Source organism: Amblyomma americanum, chromosome 11, assembly GCF_052857255.1.
Source record: "Amblyomma americanum isolate KBUSLIRL-KWMA chromosome 11, ASM5285725v1, whole genome shotgun sequence".
NCBI classification, from domain to species: Eukaryota; Metazoa; Arthropoda; class Arachnida; order Ixodida; family Ixodidae; genus Amblyomma; species Amblyomma americanum.
The window spans coordinates 86,197,602-86,213,586 of record NC_135507.1 but is presented as its reverse complement, the minus strand read 5'-3'; the positions used below and the strand labels follow the sequence as shown (position 1 = coordinate 86,213,586).

General features: G+C 49.8%; 1 protein-coding gene across 1 annotated transcript; it reads right to left on the bottom strand.

The window, feature by feature from the left end:
* Positions 1-318: 318 nt before the first annotated feature.
* On the bottom strand, positions 319-14,938 carry LOC144109772 (serine/threonine-protein kinase PLK1-like). Its single transcript, XM_077642570.1, has 4 exons — positions 14,846-14,938; positions 2,946-3,053; positions 1,913-2,029; positions 319-636 (listed from the first exon to the last, which is right to left on the bottom strand). The coding sequence occupies exons 1-4, from the start codon at positions 14,936-14,938 to the stop codon at positions 319-321; spliced, it is 636 nt and encodes a 211-aa protein (XP_077498696.1).
* Positions 14,939-15,985: the final 1,047 nt, after the last annotated feature.

The window sequence follows — 15,985 nt, the reverse complement described above, 5'->3', positions numbered from 1 at the left end:
GACTAAGCGTAACCCGACTGCGAGCAGAACTACGAAGTTTGAACACAACTCATCACCACCGTCAACTCTGGTCTGACTTGCTTCACCAGCTCAAAATACAAATAAATGCCACTGCCATGATTTCTTCCCGCGTTATTGTCACCACAAGGCAAGAGAGGTAAGGTTTTGCCCGTTTTTATATCCACATTTCGAAAAGTAGACTCTTCCTTTAATACTTTTACACACGGATGCACCTGTACGATACGTACTGCGAACTGTCTTCGTAAACATTAACTTGTAACCAGTTGCAAACAGTTCTGCACAATCATCGCGTGAGACTCACATGATGCACCCGACGGCCCAGATGTCCGCTTCGTAGCTGTAGCCCTTCTGGGTCAGCATCTCGGGGGGCATGTAGTTGGTAGTGCCGCAGATGGACCTCTTGAGTTGCCCCTCGTTGTGGACGCGGGTGGCGAGTCCGAAGTCGGCCACCTTGAGTTGCGATCCTTTGCTGAAGAGGAGGTTTCCGAGCTTCAGGTCTCCGTGGATGACCTGCTCCTGCACCAGGTACTCGCAGGCGAGGAGCAGCTGGCGCAGGAGGTGCCGCACCTCTGGCTCCGTCAGCGTCTCACGGCACTTGTGGAGCTCCTCAAGAGGCTGCTGAATAAATGCGCTAATGAAGCCTGGGGAAGACCCTTGAAGGCTAGCCGTGCTTAAGAACATGATAAAGAAAATGGGGTCCCTCTGGATTTAGCTAGGCACATGCAGCACATTTGTTCAAATCACGGCAGTCTGGAGGAAGCTTGATTGAAGTAATTGCTCTCTGTTGTACAAAATACAGTGCCCGCACCAAAATATTAAATGACAGTTTTAGAAACAACGAAGGCAGTTTTCATTTCTTTGCTGCGCCCTAAATTTTGGTTCAAGAACACAATGTGGCCAATCTCGCAAAAATTGCTGAAGCAAATATATACCCAAATACATATTCGCGTAACCTAATTTCATAGAAGCAGTTTGGAACATACACAACCTTAAATATCCTCTTATCAGGCCTTGAAAAATAGATAAGTGAAATGCCGTCAGTTGCGCAAGAGACAAAACGCCTCTTACGCAAAAGTGTGCCCGACAGTCGCATTTCGGTTGAGGTAAAATGCAGGAGGCCCGTGTACAGTGTGAAGTCAGTAACCGTTAGAGATTCCAAGGTGGCCTAAATTATTCCGAAATTATTCCACTACAGCGTCATTTGCAACCTGTGTTGTTTTCGGAAATTAAAGGGGCCAAGAAAGGGGGTCTCAATAAAGTTGCGATATGTCCGGGATGTTAAAAGACGACGGTTTATAATTACCCCACAGCAAGAATTATTTTAATGCGTTTTGTGGAAGCCGAGCTATATGCAGACAAAATTTTAACTTCCACGTCTTCTCGCCTTTCCCTCTCCTCTCGCGCGCCAAAACGGCGGCGCTCCTCCTCAGGGCCCACTCACTCGGCCCCTTCCCTACCTCCGGCGGCTGCGGCGCGCGTCGAGTGGCCGCGGCCGCGGTAGCGCGTGACGTCTGAAATAATTTGGCGCTGTGAGCCAAAGATTACCCCCGGCGGCAGTCGTCATTTGCAAGGCGTGACGTCGTCTGCCAGGTTTTCGCGCAAAAGCTCCGCACCGCCCGTTGCCGCGAGGTGCGACAACGGGAAAATTTTAAAAAAGTATATAAATTTTCCCCTCGCTTTTGAGGTCTCGAACGTGGCATGAATGGACGGGGGCCTGTACTCTACAGAATGAAAGCATTTTAAATCCAAGCTCAAACAACGCTTTCTGTGTCCCTTTAAGCACCATTAAACGAAATGAAAACGAACCTTCATGATATTAGCCACATTTTCGAATGTATGCAAAGAAATTAAGTGGAAATATATACCACCGGAAGGAGGAATGTTAACACACCTGTCTTGTGCATAGCTCCAAGATGATGTACACGTTCTGGGCGTCCTCAAAGTTTCTGTGGAAGCGAACGACGTGCTTGTGGCACAGGGTTCGGTGGATGTTGACTTCGTCTTCGAGCTGTGGACAAAAAATTAATGAGTAACCTCGCAAAAGGTTGAACTAAGCATGAAGAAAAGAAATAAAGTGGTGGACTAAGAAGCTGTATTATGATTAATAAAGATGTACGGTGAAATAACAAAAGGCCTAATGATGGCAAGGGTAATCGGTCACTAGAGTTGAATCTTGACATATATCATATGGGACCGGATCTCACCATGTAATAGCCAATGGTTTGTTTTGCTTCCCTCTGACGCTTGAAAGCCGCAGAGCATGACTAAAGAACAGTGACCTACATGTAAGAGGACTAGGCGGGTTCGATATCTAAAGTGGATTGTGTAGCATAATAGAAAACGTTCGCAGGGCAAAAATCCACGAAACGTTTGTGATTGGAACCGGCAGGCTTTGACGTCTAGTTATTTTAATGTATTCGTAGGTAGGGCGAACATTCTAGGTGGACAAGGGGGGGACAACAGCCGATCCGCGATCACACAATCTTTTTTTTTGCATTCAATAGAGGGCGCTACTCATTTTGAACTTGCGCGCGAATCCTATGCCGTAGCTCAACCTTCATTACTTTCGTTGTCGTATGATTCGGTGAGCTGCCCGCCTCGCTGCGCCGGCGTCGCCAGAAAAACAGGCTGGGGTTCAATGTGGTGTCAAATCAAGAGTCAGGACCAAGGTAAGGTACCCAATGGCCGTACTCTTATGATCCCGTGGTCATACTACCATAGTTTGGGTCATACCACGGCAGATGTAAGTGCGGTTTCACCTTGTGAGGCATTGAAAGTGATTGCCTGATGCACTTCGAAATCGGAAGTTGTACTCCCAGGAGCAGAGCTGTCACTCTAAAATCCACAAAAGCAAATTTTTGTACTCAATGTCCAATTAAAAAAATCTTCAAATAGAGAAGAGACAGAGTGATGTAGGAACTCACATATTGCCGATGCATCTGCGATTTAAGATGGCTCTTGGAGACGATGTTGCCTGCGTACACGACGTTCGCTTTTTTCTCCATGAGCTCGTAGCATTGCCCTTGTGCGCCCTGAAAAAGTGAAGCCAGCCTTGTTGCATGGACATCTAAATGACGGGCGAATGCTGTCTCACTGTTTGACTGAAACACTCAGGCAGTGGATTCCTTCACTCTAATGCGAAATCGGGTTGATGCCTAAGTGCAGAAATAGACCACAGCACGAAATTCAAGGCTGCTGGGACTAATACAACCTGAAAGCAGGTATGTTTCAAAGGTATGATTCAGCTCACAACGCATAGCAGACAGGAATAATTTGGAGGCTGTATTTACAAATTCACGGGGAAAGCGCAAAAGTAAAGTTTTTCAGCGGAATTCTCCAGTAGTGGTTCACAATAGATTTCTGAGGCGTTAAGATGCCTTTTATTGGCACAGTAATGCCTTTATAGTAGAGGACGTCAGAAAACAGGAGAATCGCATTAAATAATAAACTGAGTAATATGATTTTCAAATGAAAAATTTTCGAAAAATTACGATAACTGTACCCGAATTCCCCCGGTTTCGCTCATTCGTGGTCGTCCGGTCCACATGACGACCTACCCTCCGTCCGCCTCGCAATGGAGGAACCAGCCGCGCTGGCTCAGTGCATGGTTATAGCGCCCTGCTGCTAAGATGGAGTTCGCGGTTTCGAATCCGGCTGCGGCAGGCGCGTTTCAATCGAGGCGAAACGCAAACAGCGAACGTATGCTGAGGGACGTCGGTGCCTGTTAATGATCCCCACGTTGACCAATTCAATAATTAGGCGGTGGAAAGTTCTGGAGCACTCTTGAATGGCGCCTCTTTATCTCTTCCTTCCTTCACTCCTGCCTTCTCTTATTGCGCGGTTGAGGTGTGCACCGAGATGTCATAGCAATCTTCCTTATTTGGGATAACCAGTCTTCCCAAATGAGAAGGGGGAAGGCCGAGTAGAGAGTTCAGGCGACTGTACGTGCCCTCACAACAGCTCTTAAGAGGCGGCTCTCCGCTCCCGCGTTGTGTAGCGTTGCTGTATATGCTATATAGAGACACTAGACTCGAGTACAACACGAGGAAGAAGCAGCGTATTTCCCTCACAGGAGTCCCTCCTGCGGCGAACACACCGCCACTTCACTTTCTTTTGTGCAACATATATAATCTAGGCAGGGTTGTATATAGGTTGGCCACTTGGGGAGAACGACTTGTGGCATTCCCCTGAAGGAACCGTTCAGCTTCTTTAAGGGGAATCCTTAACCCTTTGCTTTTAAGAATAGGAAGATTCAGAATAAGGCGAACCTATCCCTCTAACGGATACGGGACCCACGTGGTCGAAATAATTCCGGTGCCCTTTTACACCCTCTCCCCCACGCTGCGGTTGAGGCGAGCCGGTCTCTTAGTACAAAACGCTCCTTTGCATAAAGATGCATTGTCCTACTGTTTTATGATCGTTCGATTGAAGACTCGAACTAACGAATTTCGTTGATAACTGCAACCCATAGTCAGGACTTCTAATGGTAAAACAAGCATATTCTGTCGTCTACAAGAGCCGCCCGTGCCAAAAGTGATAAAACAACGGGATTGGACTCTCAGCTGTGTACTAGAGACATTACTCTACCACTAAAGTCTACAGTGTCTCGAATGGTCAGCCTAAAACAGGGGACACATGTCGGGCGCACCGTCCGGTGGGAACGTGGCTGCCGCGCGTCTTGAGCGGGTGCGCCTCATTTCGGCTCCGGCAATTGTTGTCCGGATTACCGAAAAATTCCATACGACCGCGCAAATTTTGCCTCTGCTAGATGGATAACATCTCCCGGCAGCCGAAGATACCGCTCTCGACTGGTTAACAAAGTTTTGGGCCTTTTAGACACATTTATGTCTTCACCCTGTGGAATCTCCAGTTAGGCCTAAAGCCAAGTAGCCTCTCCAGCGTTCTTCGCGGACCCCATGGCGGACTCAGCATGGACAGAAGTCGTCGCAGGCGCATTGTCTCCGCCTGAAACTTCCACTCCGACTAAGCAGATAGTGGACGAAGGTCTCTTATCGTTGGTGGCACTTCGCAAACGCCAGCAACGCCTGATCACCTCGGCGGTCAATGGACCCTCCTTAGGGCCGCTGTTTCTGTGCATCCGAATACTGCAAGCTCCAACCCTTAGCTCTCTCAAACAGTGGTATCGAAGAAATGGCGGCCCACCGCTATGCCTCGACTCCGCGAAAAGATTTCGCGATCGTCATCAAGCCTAGAGAGACGATCTCCCTGAAGACGGTCCTGCAGAACGGTGAGCTTGGTGCTTTGCTCTCAGCCTATGTAAATGCCTCTTCGGTGGACACGCTTGGTATCTCGCCCATCTGGGACCAGAATATCATCATCGCCACCACTCAAGACGTCAATGCGGCGAACGCGCTTGCTCGCGAATTTCTCCTATATCTTCCAATGTCTCCATTCCGATGGTCGGCCACGCCAAAGTCGATGGTGAAGTCTCCAGGGGGATTATTACGGTCCATGAGCAGGAAACTTCTACCACCCTCAAATCTAAAGTCCTGTGGCGCGGAGGAGAGATAGCCTTCAACCGCAAGCTGGGGCAGTCGACGATTGCCCTGCTCACCGCGTTACGTGCGCTACAAGAGTGTGGTGACTGTGGGGCGCGAATATAAGCGGAGTATTCCCGCGTGTTTCCGATGCGACACCATCGGTCATCGCGTGGACTTATGCTCTTATCCTCAAGACGATCACTGCGGACACTGCGACCAAACGGTCGCAGTCCTAGAAGACGGCAACATGGCGTCCCACGAGTGCAAACCCTCCTGCATCGTGTGCGGTGGCGCCCATCTTACGGGCTCGCAAGACTGCAAAGCCAAATTCCGACAGCTGCAACAAGCGGACAACACGACCGGTCATAGAAAAAAACCCCAGAGTGCAGTGGCCCCGGGTCCTGGCCCCTCTAGGATAGTCCCCCCGCCTAGCAACAAGATAGTGCGAGGCGCAATCGGACAAGCGCCACTGGCGGGCGCTTTGCCCGGGCGTGCCCCGAAGCCTCCGCGATCAACTAATCAGAAGGCGTCACGTGATCCAGGTGCCCCCGCATTCCAAAACGGGGATTTTCCGCCTCTCGTGGGCCCTCCGCCTGGCGCGCCAAAGACATCACAGCCCAAGGTAGGCAGCCCAGAAGGGCCTCCTCCGCCTCCCCTACCTTCCCCTCCGCCAAATATTCCCCCCACCTCTTAACTCTGACGTCGCGGACCTCCGCGGCGAGCTCGAGACTCTCCGGGCAAAAAATGCTCAACTCCACGCCAAAATTCATGCGCTGAAAACGGCTCGGTACTCCCCGCACACTGCCCAGGTAGCTCCGGAACCGATGCAAGAATCGCCGGCAGACCCGACACCGTCTAGGTCTGACATGCGTTTCAGCGCCCTCGAAAATGTCCCCGCCCAATTAAAAACTCAGATATCCAATTTTGGCCCTAATTCAAGACAACCTGCTCAAGGCAGTCACGACCACTGTTACGGCCGCCGTGACAGCAAACATTAAGACGTGGCAACAGTCAAACCCGCGGGTTCCTCTTCGAATGGAACCCCTCAAAGACGCGAACCGCTCATAAACATTCAACCGACCCATTGATCTAACCGAACTCTCGGAGGAGCCGGAACCGCTCCCGCTACAGGTGAAGGAACTTGTTCCGCTTCTCCAAGGCAATCTCTCTTCAAATCAGCATGGCACCGTCCCCTCCCAAGCTACCACCTAGAGGGCGCCGCCCCCCGCAAACACAGCAAGCTCTTTTCCTTGTACAGTGGAACTGTCGGGGTTTCAAAGACAAGACCAAACGCGCCAGCTTAAGGCCGTACATTGAAAACCTTGAACACCCCGCCGCAGTCCTTGCGTTGCAAGAAACCGGGGATGCGGTCAAGCTCTCGGGCTATAGCACTTTTCAACGAGACACGTTCGCCTGTCTATATAGTCCATAACTCCTACACAGCGCAGGAGGTTAATCTCGACATAAATCTGGAATATTCGTACGTGATGGTCTCTGTCCTCCCTCTACGGCGTACCGGTAGTCCCGCACACATCCTGAATATCTACTGCCTCCCTAAACTTAAAAAACACCAGTTTTTCAAACATATTTAGCGCAGCGCTAAGGCTCGTGGGTCGCGGCCCCCTCATTATAGTGGGAGATTTTAACGTCCCCTGTCCCATGTGGGGCTATCGCAATTAAGAGCCGCGTGGTCGTAAGTTAGCGGAACTTATATCTGCGCTGGGCATCACTCTTCTAACCGACCCTGCCCACCCAACACGTGTAGGGAATTCCGTCACTCGGGACACCTGCCCAGACCTTACCTTCACGAAACATCCGACACGCAGAGTGGATCAACACTGAGGACACCCTCGGTAGCGACCACTGGATACTGAAAACTGTAATATACACTCGATCGACCCTTACATCGACCCCTTGCACAAGCGAAACTTCCCGATTGGAATGCTTTCCGCCAGGAGCTCCTAGTAACTTATCTCTTGAAGCAAGACTACTCAGCTTGGGTACACGGACTCATGCCAACACTTCGTTCACACGAAAAACCGATCCAGCTTAAGGATCGTGCATCGGACGTGAATAACCACCTGATGCACCACTGTGAAGCTCGCCTCAGCATCACGAAAATATGGTGGCGGCAGAAACACAATCGTAAGCTCCGCGCTCGCATCTCTAACCTCACCCTGTAAGGTGCCGAGTATGCTGCCCAGCTCGCTGACAATAACGGGGTAGATAGATGCCACAGCGCAGCAAGACAGATGTCGAGTCGCACTACTTGGCGGCTCTTTAGGAGTCTAATTGACCCTACACAAACACGCTCGGAAACCCAGAAACACCTCGGTCACGCGATACACAATTTTCAAGAAAACCCAGAGAAGCTAGCGAACGTCTTACGCTCACAGTACCTCAGTCAAGATGAAGATCCGCGCGGGCAGGATTGTTCGCATGCAGGCAGCGATATTCCGGAACTGGATCCACTTTTCCAGCTTCAGGACCTTCACGCGGCTCTTGCCAAAATGCGCAGGGAAACGGCGCCCGGGACAGATAAGGTTACAGTCAAACATTTGGCAAACCTTCCCGATCGGGCATACGAAACCCTACATTAATATATGAACTTCATTTGGACCGGGGACACTTCGTTGCCACGCGATTGGAAGACATCATGGTAACCTCTACCCAGAAGGCGGGGAAACTGGTAAACACAGACAACCTCCGGCCCATCTCTCTCACTTCATGCGTTGGGAAACTGATGGAAGCGATGGTCCGTGACCACCTTTCGGATTATCTCGAGAGCAAGAACACCTTGGCCGACACCATGTACGGCTTCCGACCTCATAAGTCCGCACAAGACATACTTTGACAGCTTCATCGCGAGGTTCTCGAACCCAAGAACAGCCAAAAATGGCAAGATAGGCCTATAGCACTCAATCTGAAGGGTGCGTTTGACAATGTTAAACACGGCGTCATATCAAAACATCTCAGCGAGGCCAATTGCGGCCCACGTATATTCAGCTACATCAAACATTTTTTAACAGACCGCTTGGCCTATAAACGCATACAAGAGACCGAGCACGGCCCGTTGGAGATGGGAACGCGGGGCGCACCACAAGGTGCTGTGTCGTCCCCGCATCTCTTTAATGTTGCATGATGAACCACCCGGCACAGCTGGCAAGTGTCGGCGGTGTACAGCACGCACTGTACACCGATGACTTCACCACCTGGGCTACCACGGGAAACATAGGAGAGATGGAGGAATGCCTGCAAGCAGCGGTGAGCACAGTAGAAAACTATGCTACATAATGCGGCCTCCAGTGCTCTCCGTCCAAGTATGAATTCGTGCATAGTCGACATACTCCGAAATTCAAAATGTCCGTTCAGCTCTCTCGGGCTGCGGCCCCATCCGTGAAGCGCACGAGCTGCGAATACACGGTGTCTTCATTAATCAACATCGCAAGGCAGACATGACCCTTGCAGCCAAACTCCGCGAAGTCGACGACCAGGTGGGCCGAATGGTTCGCCGCGTTTCCAACAAGCGAGTACGATTGCGAAGTAATTATGCGGCTCGCCCATGCCTTCGTAACTGGTTGAGTACTGTACTCGACTCCTTACCTCCGCTTGCGGAAATATGACGAAGATTGCTTGGAGGTTGTACTCCGCAAATTTTTCAAGACAGCCCTCGAACTTCATATCTCCACTTGCAACGCGAGACTGCTCGCGTTAGGGATGGGGAACACCTAACGGGAACTTCGCGAGGCACATCTCGTTAACCAATACACGCGTCTCCCTAAAAGAGTGTCCGGTCGCCGCCTCTTGGACCGGTTACATATCAGACATGACCACCACACGACGGAACGGGTTCGAGTGCCCTAACTGTGGAGACACGCATTTTACGTTCGACCCCTTCCGACTAAGAGGAACAAGGAGGACCACAATGGCCGGCGCCAGGCGCGGGCGGATGCCCTGCACCGCCACTACAACTCCAGGAGCTTCTACAACTCCAGGGGGAATGGTACACGGCTGCAGTCATAAACGAGGTAAAATATTTGGACGGCCTCTCGTACAGAGCACCCAGCTCAACTCAAGCGGAGGAGGTATACCGATCGCCCTCGCAGCCTACCATCCCGACTCTAAATTCTTCCTCACAGACTCTCGCGGAGCCTGTCGTAACTTGGAGCTCGGTTGGATCACTCCACTTGCTCACCAAATTCTTCACCAGAGTACTCGCGACAGCGATCCAACTCATCGCTCAATCATATGCGTCCCCAGCCACCAAGGCATGCCAGGTAACGAAGCCGCCCAAGAGGCAGCCCGCGCACTGGCTTACCGGACACCAGGCGCTTCTTGGGAGAACCTTAACCCAGATCACAGCCCTCTTCTTACTTTTAAAGACATTAATGAGCACTATCGTGTCGAACACCGCCGCTTCCCGGTTCCTATGCAGGGACTGGGTAAGCCGGCGAACGAACTCTCCTTAGGCTCTTTACAAACAATCTGCTGTGCCCGGCGGTTCTCAAGCACTTTGAATTTTCTTTTGACGGCCGCTGCTCATTCTGTGGGGAGGTAGCCGACACTTTTCGCATGGTTTGAGCATGCAGGCGAAATCCTTCCCTCCCCACCCCCATCACCCTATCCCCTACTCGAGAGGACTGGCAGGTGGCTTTGCTAGGCTGCCAAGAACTATCGGTCCAACAGGCCCTGGCTCGGCGGACCTGCGCAGCGGTCAGAGCCAACGGGGTCCCGGAATGAAGGACTCCGCCTTCGATTGTAAGGCGGGAGACCCACTAGGGGCCTCTATCCGAGCACCTCTCTGTACATATAGATTAAAAACTGCTTTTCACCACCACCCAACTTCAAGCAAGGACAGACGGAACGGCGAGCGCCGGCGCGCCGCTTCTCTAAAGGTCCGCCCGCCGCCGGTGTGAGCTTGGCATCGCACAGCACTGCCTCGGTGTATACGCTTCACGTCCGCCCAGAAAAGACAAAATAGCACTGCTATCAGAAAGACTGCTATATTTGAGTAGCGACAAATCATGCCTGTGCAAGTAGCGAGGTTTCGGCAAAGGCGCCACCCGCGGGGTCGTCGGGCAAACAACGGCGCTGCTGCATGGCTGTCCTGGTCGTCGCTAGGCCTATAGCCTATTTCACATCGAAGCCGCACGGGCCGGCGCTTCGTGAGTCGCCTGTGCTACAATAAACGGCTTAGTCGTGACATCGTTTCAGCTGTTCGCAGCATTATCTCAAAATAAAATTAAAATATTTTTTAATTTTTGCCGCCACGGCAGCAGCGGCCGCTGCAAAGCTGTTGTGGCATCAAAATTGTTTGAGTCGCAGTTATGGAGGAAGAAAATCACAAGTGCTTCCAGCTATGTTCTAGCAACGGCAGCATGCCCTGCACAAGAGCTGAGCTTTCGGCAACGCCCTCTACAACGGGCGACAATCTTGTCTGCTGCCTGACTGCCCTAGTCGTCGTTAAGCCTCGGTAATTTCGCAGCGATGCCGCCGCTGAGGGCGTTTCGGAAATGGCCAGCGCTGAATTATAAAGCCATTACTAACGTCAACGCTTTATTGTCAACCCAGTCTAAAAATAAAATAAAGATATGCTCGATTTCCGGGCCGTCTTCAAATAATTGGTTGTATTATAAGTATGTTGCAGCAACATTTAAGAGCACTGTCTCCCGTGCAAAGGAGGGGTATAATACAAATCATTATGATTTTCTTTCAAAATCAGGAAATACACGAGCTTTATTTATATTAAATGAGGCGCAACAAGGTGATTCCACCGGCTGTCAACATTTAATCCCTCCTTCAGACTGCTGCTGACATCGCAAAGGCCTTAGAGGATACTGCGTGTATCCTAGAGCTTTGCTTTACATCTGCTATACCTTCTCCTGCTATATTCACATGCACCTCAAGTGATTTCACTGAGGTCTCTATGCCTGAGCTGTCGCAAATTGTTCTGCGCTTATCCCCAGCCGCTCCTGGCCTCGATAAGGTCGGTTCATCTATGATCAAAATTTTGTTCAATGAATCTCCTTCAGACCTATAGGCTCTAGTAAACCATTCTATTAAAGGCCCTTGGATACCTCATGAGTGGCGTCTTGCTGAAAAAATTCCATTGCTTAAAAAGCAAAGAGAGGGCTTTACTTTAGACAACATACGCCCTATTTCATTAATATCAAACCTAGTGAAATTGGTGGAAAATGTCCTCAGCCGTGTCATGTCATTCATTTCGAAAAATGTTCTCTTGAATCCGTGTCAAATTGGTTTCAGGCCGGGTTGTTCAATTTGGTGTGCTCATTCTGACCTAGAGAATCGTATTAAATAAGCATGCAATAGAAAACTGTTTGCAGCGCTTGTCACCTTGTAGATCAGTAAAGCATATAACAGCGTGGAGCACTCGACTCTGTTACTCAGATTACAGGACCTCAACTTCCCGACCTATTTTGTAACCAGGATTTCTGCTTTCTTGGGAAAAAGTGAATTTTATTGCTGCCAAAATGGTGGATCCTCAAGGTGATTTCAACAGACAAGAGGTGTATCGCAAGAATCAGTTCTCTCACCTGTTCTTTTTAACATTTTTCTAAGCTCAATTGCAGCAGTAAAATGTAAAAACTTATGTGTATAGCGACGATATTGCATTTTTTGCATCAGCAGGTGACATTCACACTCTTTATCGAACCCTGCAAAATTACCTCAATGTTCTTGACAACTGGTTAGGAAAAATTCATGTGTCCCTCAATGTTAAGAAATGCACATTGTTAGTATTTCCGGTTTCTGTTCCTGTAAACATCTGTTTGGTCTCTAGAAATAACATAATTCCTCAAGTTCAGATGGTGAACTATCTCGGAGTAATTTACGGCTCTACTCTATACTAGAGGCCACACACTGAGCAATGTTCAGTAAAAGGAGTTCGGGTCATTGGCATCCAGCGCAGGATTTGTAGTGCTTAGGCCAGGCATGAGAAGGCATACACTTCTGATGATTTATAAAATGTAGGTCCGCCCAATTTTGAATTCGGGCGTGTTTTATTCTCAGGAGCTCCTGCATATAAACTTCGCCTTCTTGTGCTCTTGGAGCGTGAGGCGTTGCGCCTCTGTCTGGGGCTTCCAAAATATGTCGCCAGTGCTTTTCTGTACCTTGAGGCGCGAATCCCATCGTCATTACCTAGGTTTCGCCTTTTAACAGTTGAAACATTTTTAAAATTGTGCGTCTCACCACTTCACGCTTCCAGTATAATATTTCTCAGTCAACCTTCCGCTTCATTTAATGCCGCCTGGTCTCGTCTTCATACTCTTCATATATGTTTCCTGCAGTCCCTCCTTAATCCCATCAACATTAATTTCACAGATGTCCGCCAAATGTATAACAACTCATCTTCTGTCCAGATTGAATTTGATGACATTTTCTCATCGAATGCAAAGCTGCAGCCTTTTCCGCTTCCTCAGGGTTTTTTTTTTGCAGTACCACCTAAGGTCATTTCCCTCTCGTGTTCTTATGCTACCGATGCCTCGCAGGATCGCGAAAAGGCAGGTGTGGGAATTTTTTCGCCTTCACTCTGTTCGTCTTTTTCTCTCCATCTTCCTGACATCACTCCAATCTATCTGGCTGAATTATTAGCAGCAATCTTAGCCTTAGGAAAATTAGAAACTACCGTTTCCCGGGTCGTTGTTATGACGGAATCTCTGTCCATTTGCTCTTCATTATCCTCACCCACTGAGTCTCGGGCATTACGCCTCTTTAAGTACCTGATTCCGCTCCATCTAAATTCGGTAAGCTTGATTTGGGTACCAGGTCATATGGGCTTTGACTTAGATGAGGTTGCAGATTCTTTAGCAAGGGCCTATCTCTCCGGCGGAATTGTTGCTGTCCTGCCAACACGCGCATATACAGCTGCGGTGAGGTTTCGCAGGTACAGAATATTTCAGGAATTTGGTGAATCGGCTCTTACATAATCTCCTGAATATCAGCATCTTTTGCATCCTTGGAGTAGCAAAGACTGGAGCTTGCGCAGACTAGAGGTTGTTGCACGCGTTTGCGTGTCCGGGTTCCCCTTCTAAATTTCTACCTACACAGATCAGGCCTGGCGGCTTCCCCATTGGGCCCTTTTTGTGCCGAACCTGAGACGATAGATCACTTCCTGCTGCTCTGCCGCCGCTTCTATCATTTAAGGAAGCGTCTTTTGCAAATTCCATTTCATCAACCAGGCTTGCCTGTGTCCTGCGCCGTGTTTCTTTCCATTGGCAATTCTTTGCATGGACGAAGCGACAGGAGTGTGCGCTCTTTTGTGCAAAATTTCCTTCAAGAAACGCAGCGGCTCCCATTGTAATATCTTTTACCCGCTCTCAGTCAGTACGACATTGAAACATTACAGGCATTGTATAATATTATGCATATTAAGCCATTGTCCCGTCTTAGATCTCCAAGCTAACAGGACTCCTGTCCTTGCGTCTTCCAATCTATCAGCCTGCATACTATTACCACTCCTTTTCCCGTGAAAACTTTCCTGTATCCAGCAATTAACCACCTGAGTCTTGGCCACTCCCCCGCAGTGAGTATGTGCCAGCAATGTCTGAGGCCGGCCTACCTACCTACCTACCTAACACCTAAGCTATAAAAGGGCGAGGAAGAGCAAGGCACGGGGGGGGGGGGGAGAACAGAGAAGCGGAGGCTCCGGCGGGTCAGGGACGCTGCGGCTGGATGAGAGTGACGCCGGCTACTGCTCCAGTGAGCTCTCGTTCTACGGCCTTGCATCGGGGACTTCCTGCCGTTCCTTAGCCCGTTCCAGGGCGCTAACTGAGACCGCTACGACCTGCTACGGCCAGGGGTGTCTCCAGCGCTGTTGCCACCCATCCGGGGGGTGCCCCAACGCCAACAACACCGGCATCCACTCCACGGGCGCTTGGACCGGGAGCTTGTACGACGCAGCCGACGACGCCGCATCCGAACCGAACAACGCCGCATCCGAACCGAAGCAACCGTGAGCACGAACGCCGACCGCTAACCGTAGAACTCTAGTAGCAGACGCTAGCAGCAGTGTTCCCGGGTCGCGTGTATTTATAATCTTTGTGTTTTGTGTTAGTTTTGTTAGTTTTATGTGGTAGTGTGTGTCACGTAGGGTGTAATAAATGTGCCTCTGTGCGGGTACACCTGTCGCCTAGTCGATTCTTTCGGTCCGAGTGTTCACCGGGGAGATCCGTGACAAAGCGACCGCAGCAATTAATATTCTGGTTTCCTCCACGGGGTGCTGTTAACTTCAGGCTATGCTAAAAGGGTACCTGCGCGTTCTGCGGGGTAGAAAGCACCATGCCCGTTGTTATAAGGTGACATACCTTGCCGAGGAACTTGCCGCGGGTGTATTCCGTCTGGGAATTCGTGTCGATGACGACGTCGGGGAATTTGTCGCTGGTCGTCTCAGGAGCCATCACGAACAAGAGAAAACGCGATCTAGATTCCACGTTTTCCAAAGCTGCAATGCACGCTACCACACAACCAACAGCGACTGGTCTCGACACTGCCGTTTCCGACCGGTGCGCGACGGTTTTGGAAAGTTAGGCTCATAGCACCACTTGCACGAAAAGAAGCCACGGTATTGGTTGGCGCCACACGTCGCGGAGATGCAGGCAGTGGCCACACCTATTTGGGCGTGGCCCTCTTTTGTAGACGCTCTAATGTAGTCTATTGTAGACGCCCTAGAAATCCCTTCCCTTATATTGCTTCCGAAGTAAGCCTTCTAGATGCCTCAGGTCATCCAGGCTGCTGGGCATTGCTGGGAATTGAGCTGTTATCACACTTTGACTAAAACCTCTTGCAGCTGGGAAGGCTGACATGTCATGTGGTTCATTATAAGCCGGAATGTGTTCAGTGAAAAGCCTGTTGTCGCGAATTGGTAGCGTGCAGGTTCCAACAAGAGAAGAGATCAAACAAAACAAAACGAAGCCGTATATAATTTAAAGGAAAGGGGCTATTAAGAAACTCACACGCCCTACAGAAAAACACGCATTTATTTCATTTATTTCATTTATTTACCCTCAGGGCCGTTAGGCGTTACAGAGGGGAGTGGGAATAACATATAAGTACAAAAAACGAAAACAGCAGCTAAAAATTTGAATACAGTTACAGCACACACTGATTTAAGATTAGTAACAGCACTAGCAAAAGGCAGCATAACAGAAAACAAACCACAAAAGAAAACAGCAGCAAATAAAATAAAACATAGATATAGACAGAGACTTATATAAAATTAGTAACAGCGTTTCGAAAGGCAACAGTATCGGTAATTTCAACAATATCGTGGTGGTGGTGGTGGTGGTGAAAACATTTATTACGGATGAATAGGAGGTATGTTTGGATCAGCCCGTAAGGGACCGATCCGTACAAGCACTAGGTGGAGGTCCCTAGTATGGGACCCCAGTGGCGGTTGCCGCCGCCCGGGCGCGCCCGACTAAGGCTTGTTGGGCCTGTAAGTCGTG

Coding starts and splice junctions, on each gene's coding strand:
- LOC144109772 (XM_077642570.1), bottom strand. CDS start 14,938: ATGGCTCCTGAGACGACCAGCGACAAATTCCCCGACGTCGTCATCGAC. Junction 3,054..14,845: donor GCGGCAAGTTCCTCGGCAAG/GTATGTCACCTT, acceptor TCACTTTTTCAG/GGCGCACAAGGGCAATGCTA. Junction 2,030..2,945: donor CGCAGATGCATCGGCAATAT/GTGAGTTCCTAC, acceptor TTTTGTCCACAG/CTCGAAGACGAAGTCAACAT.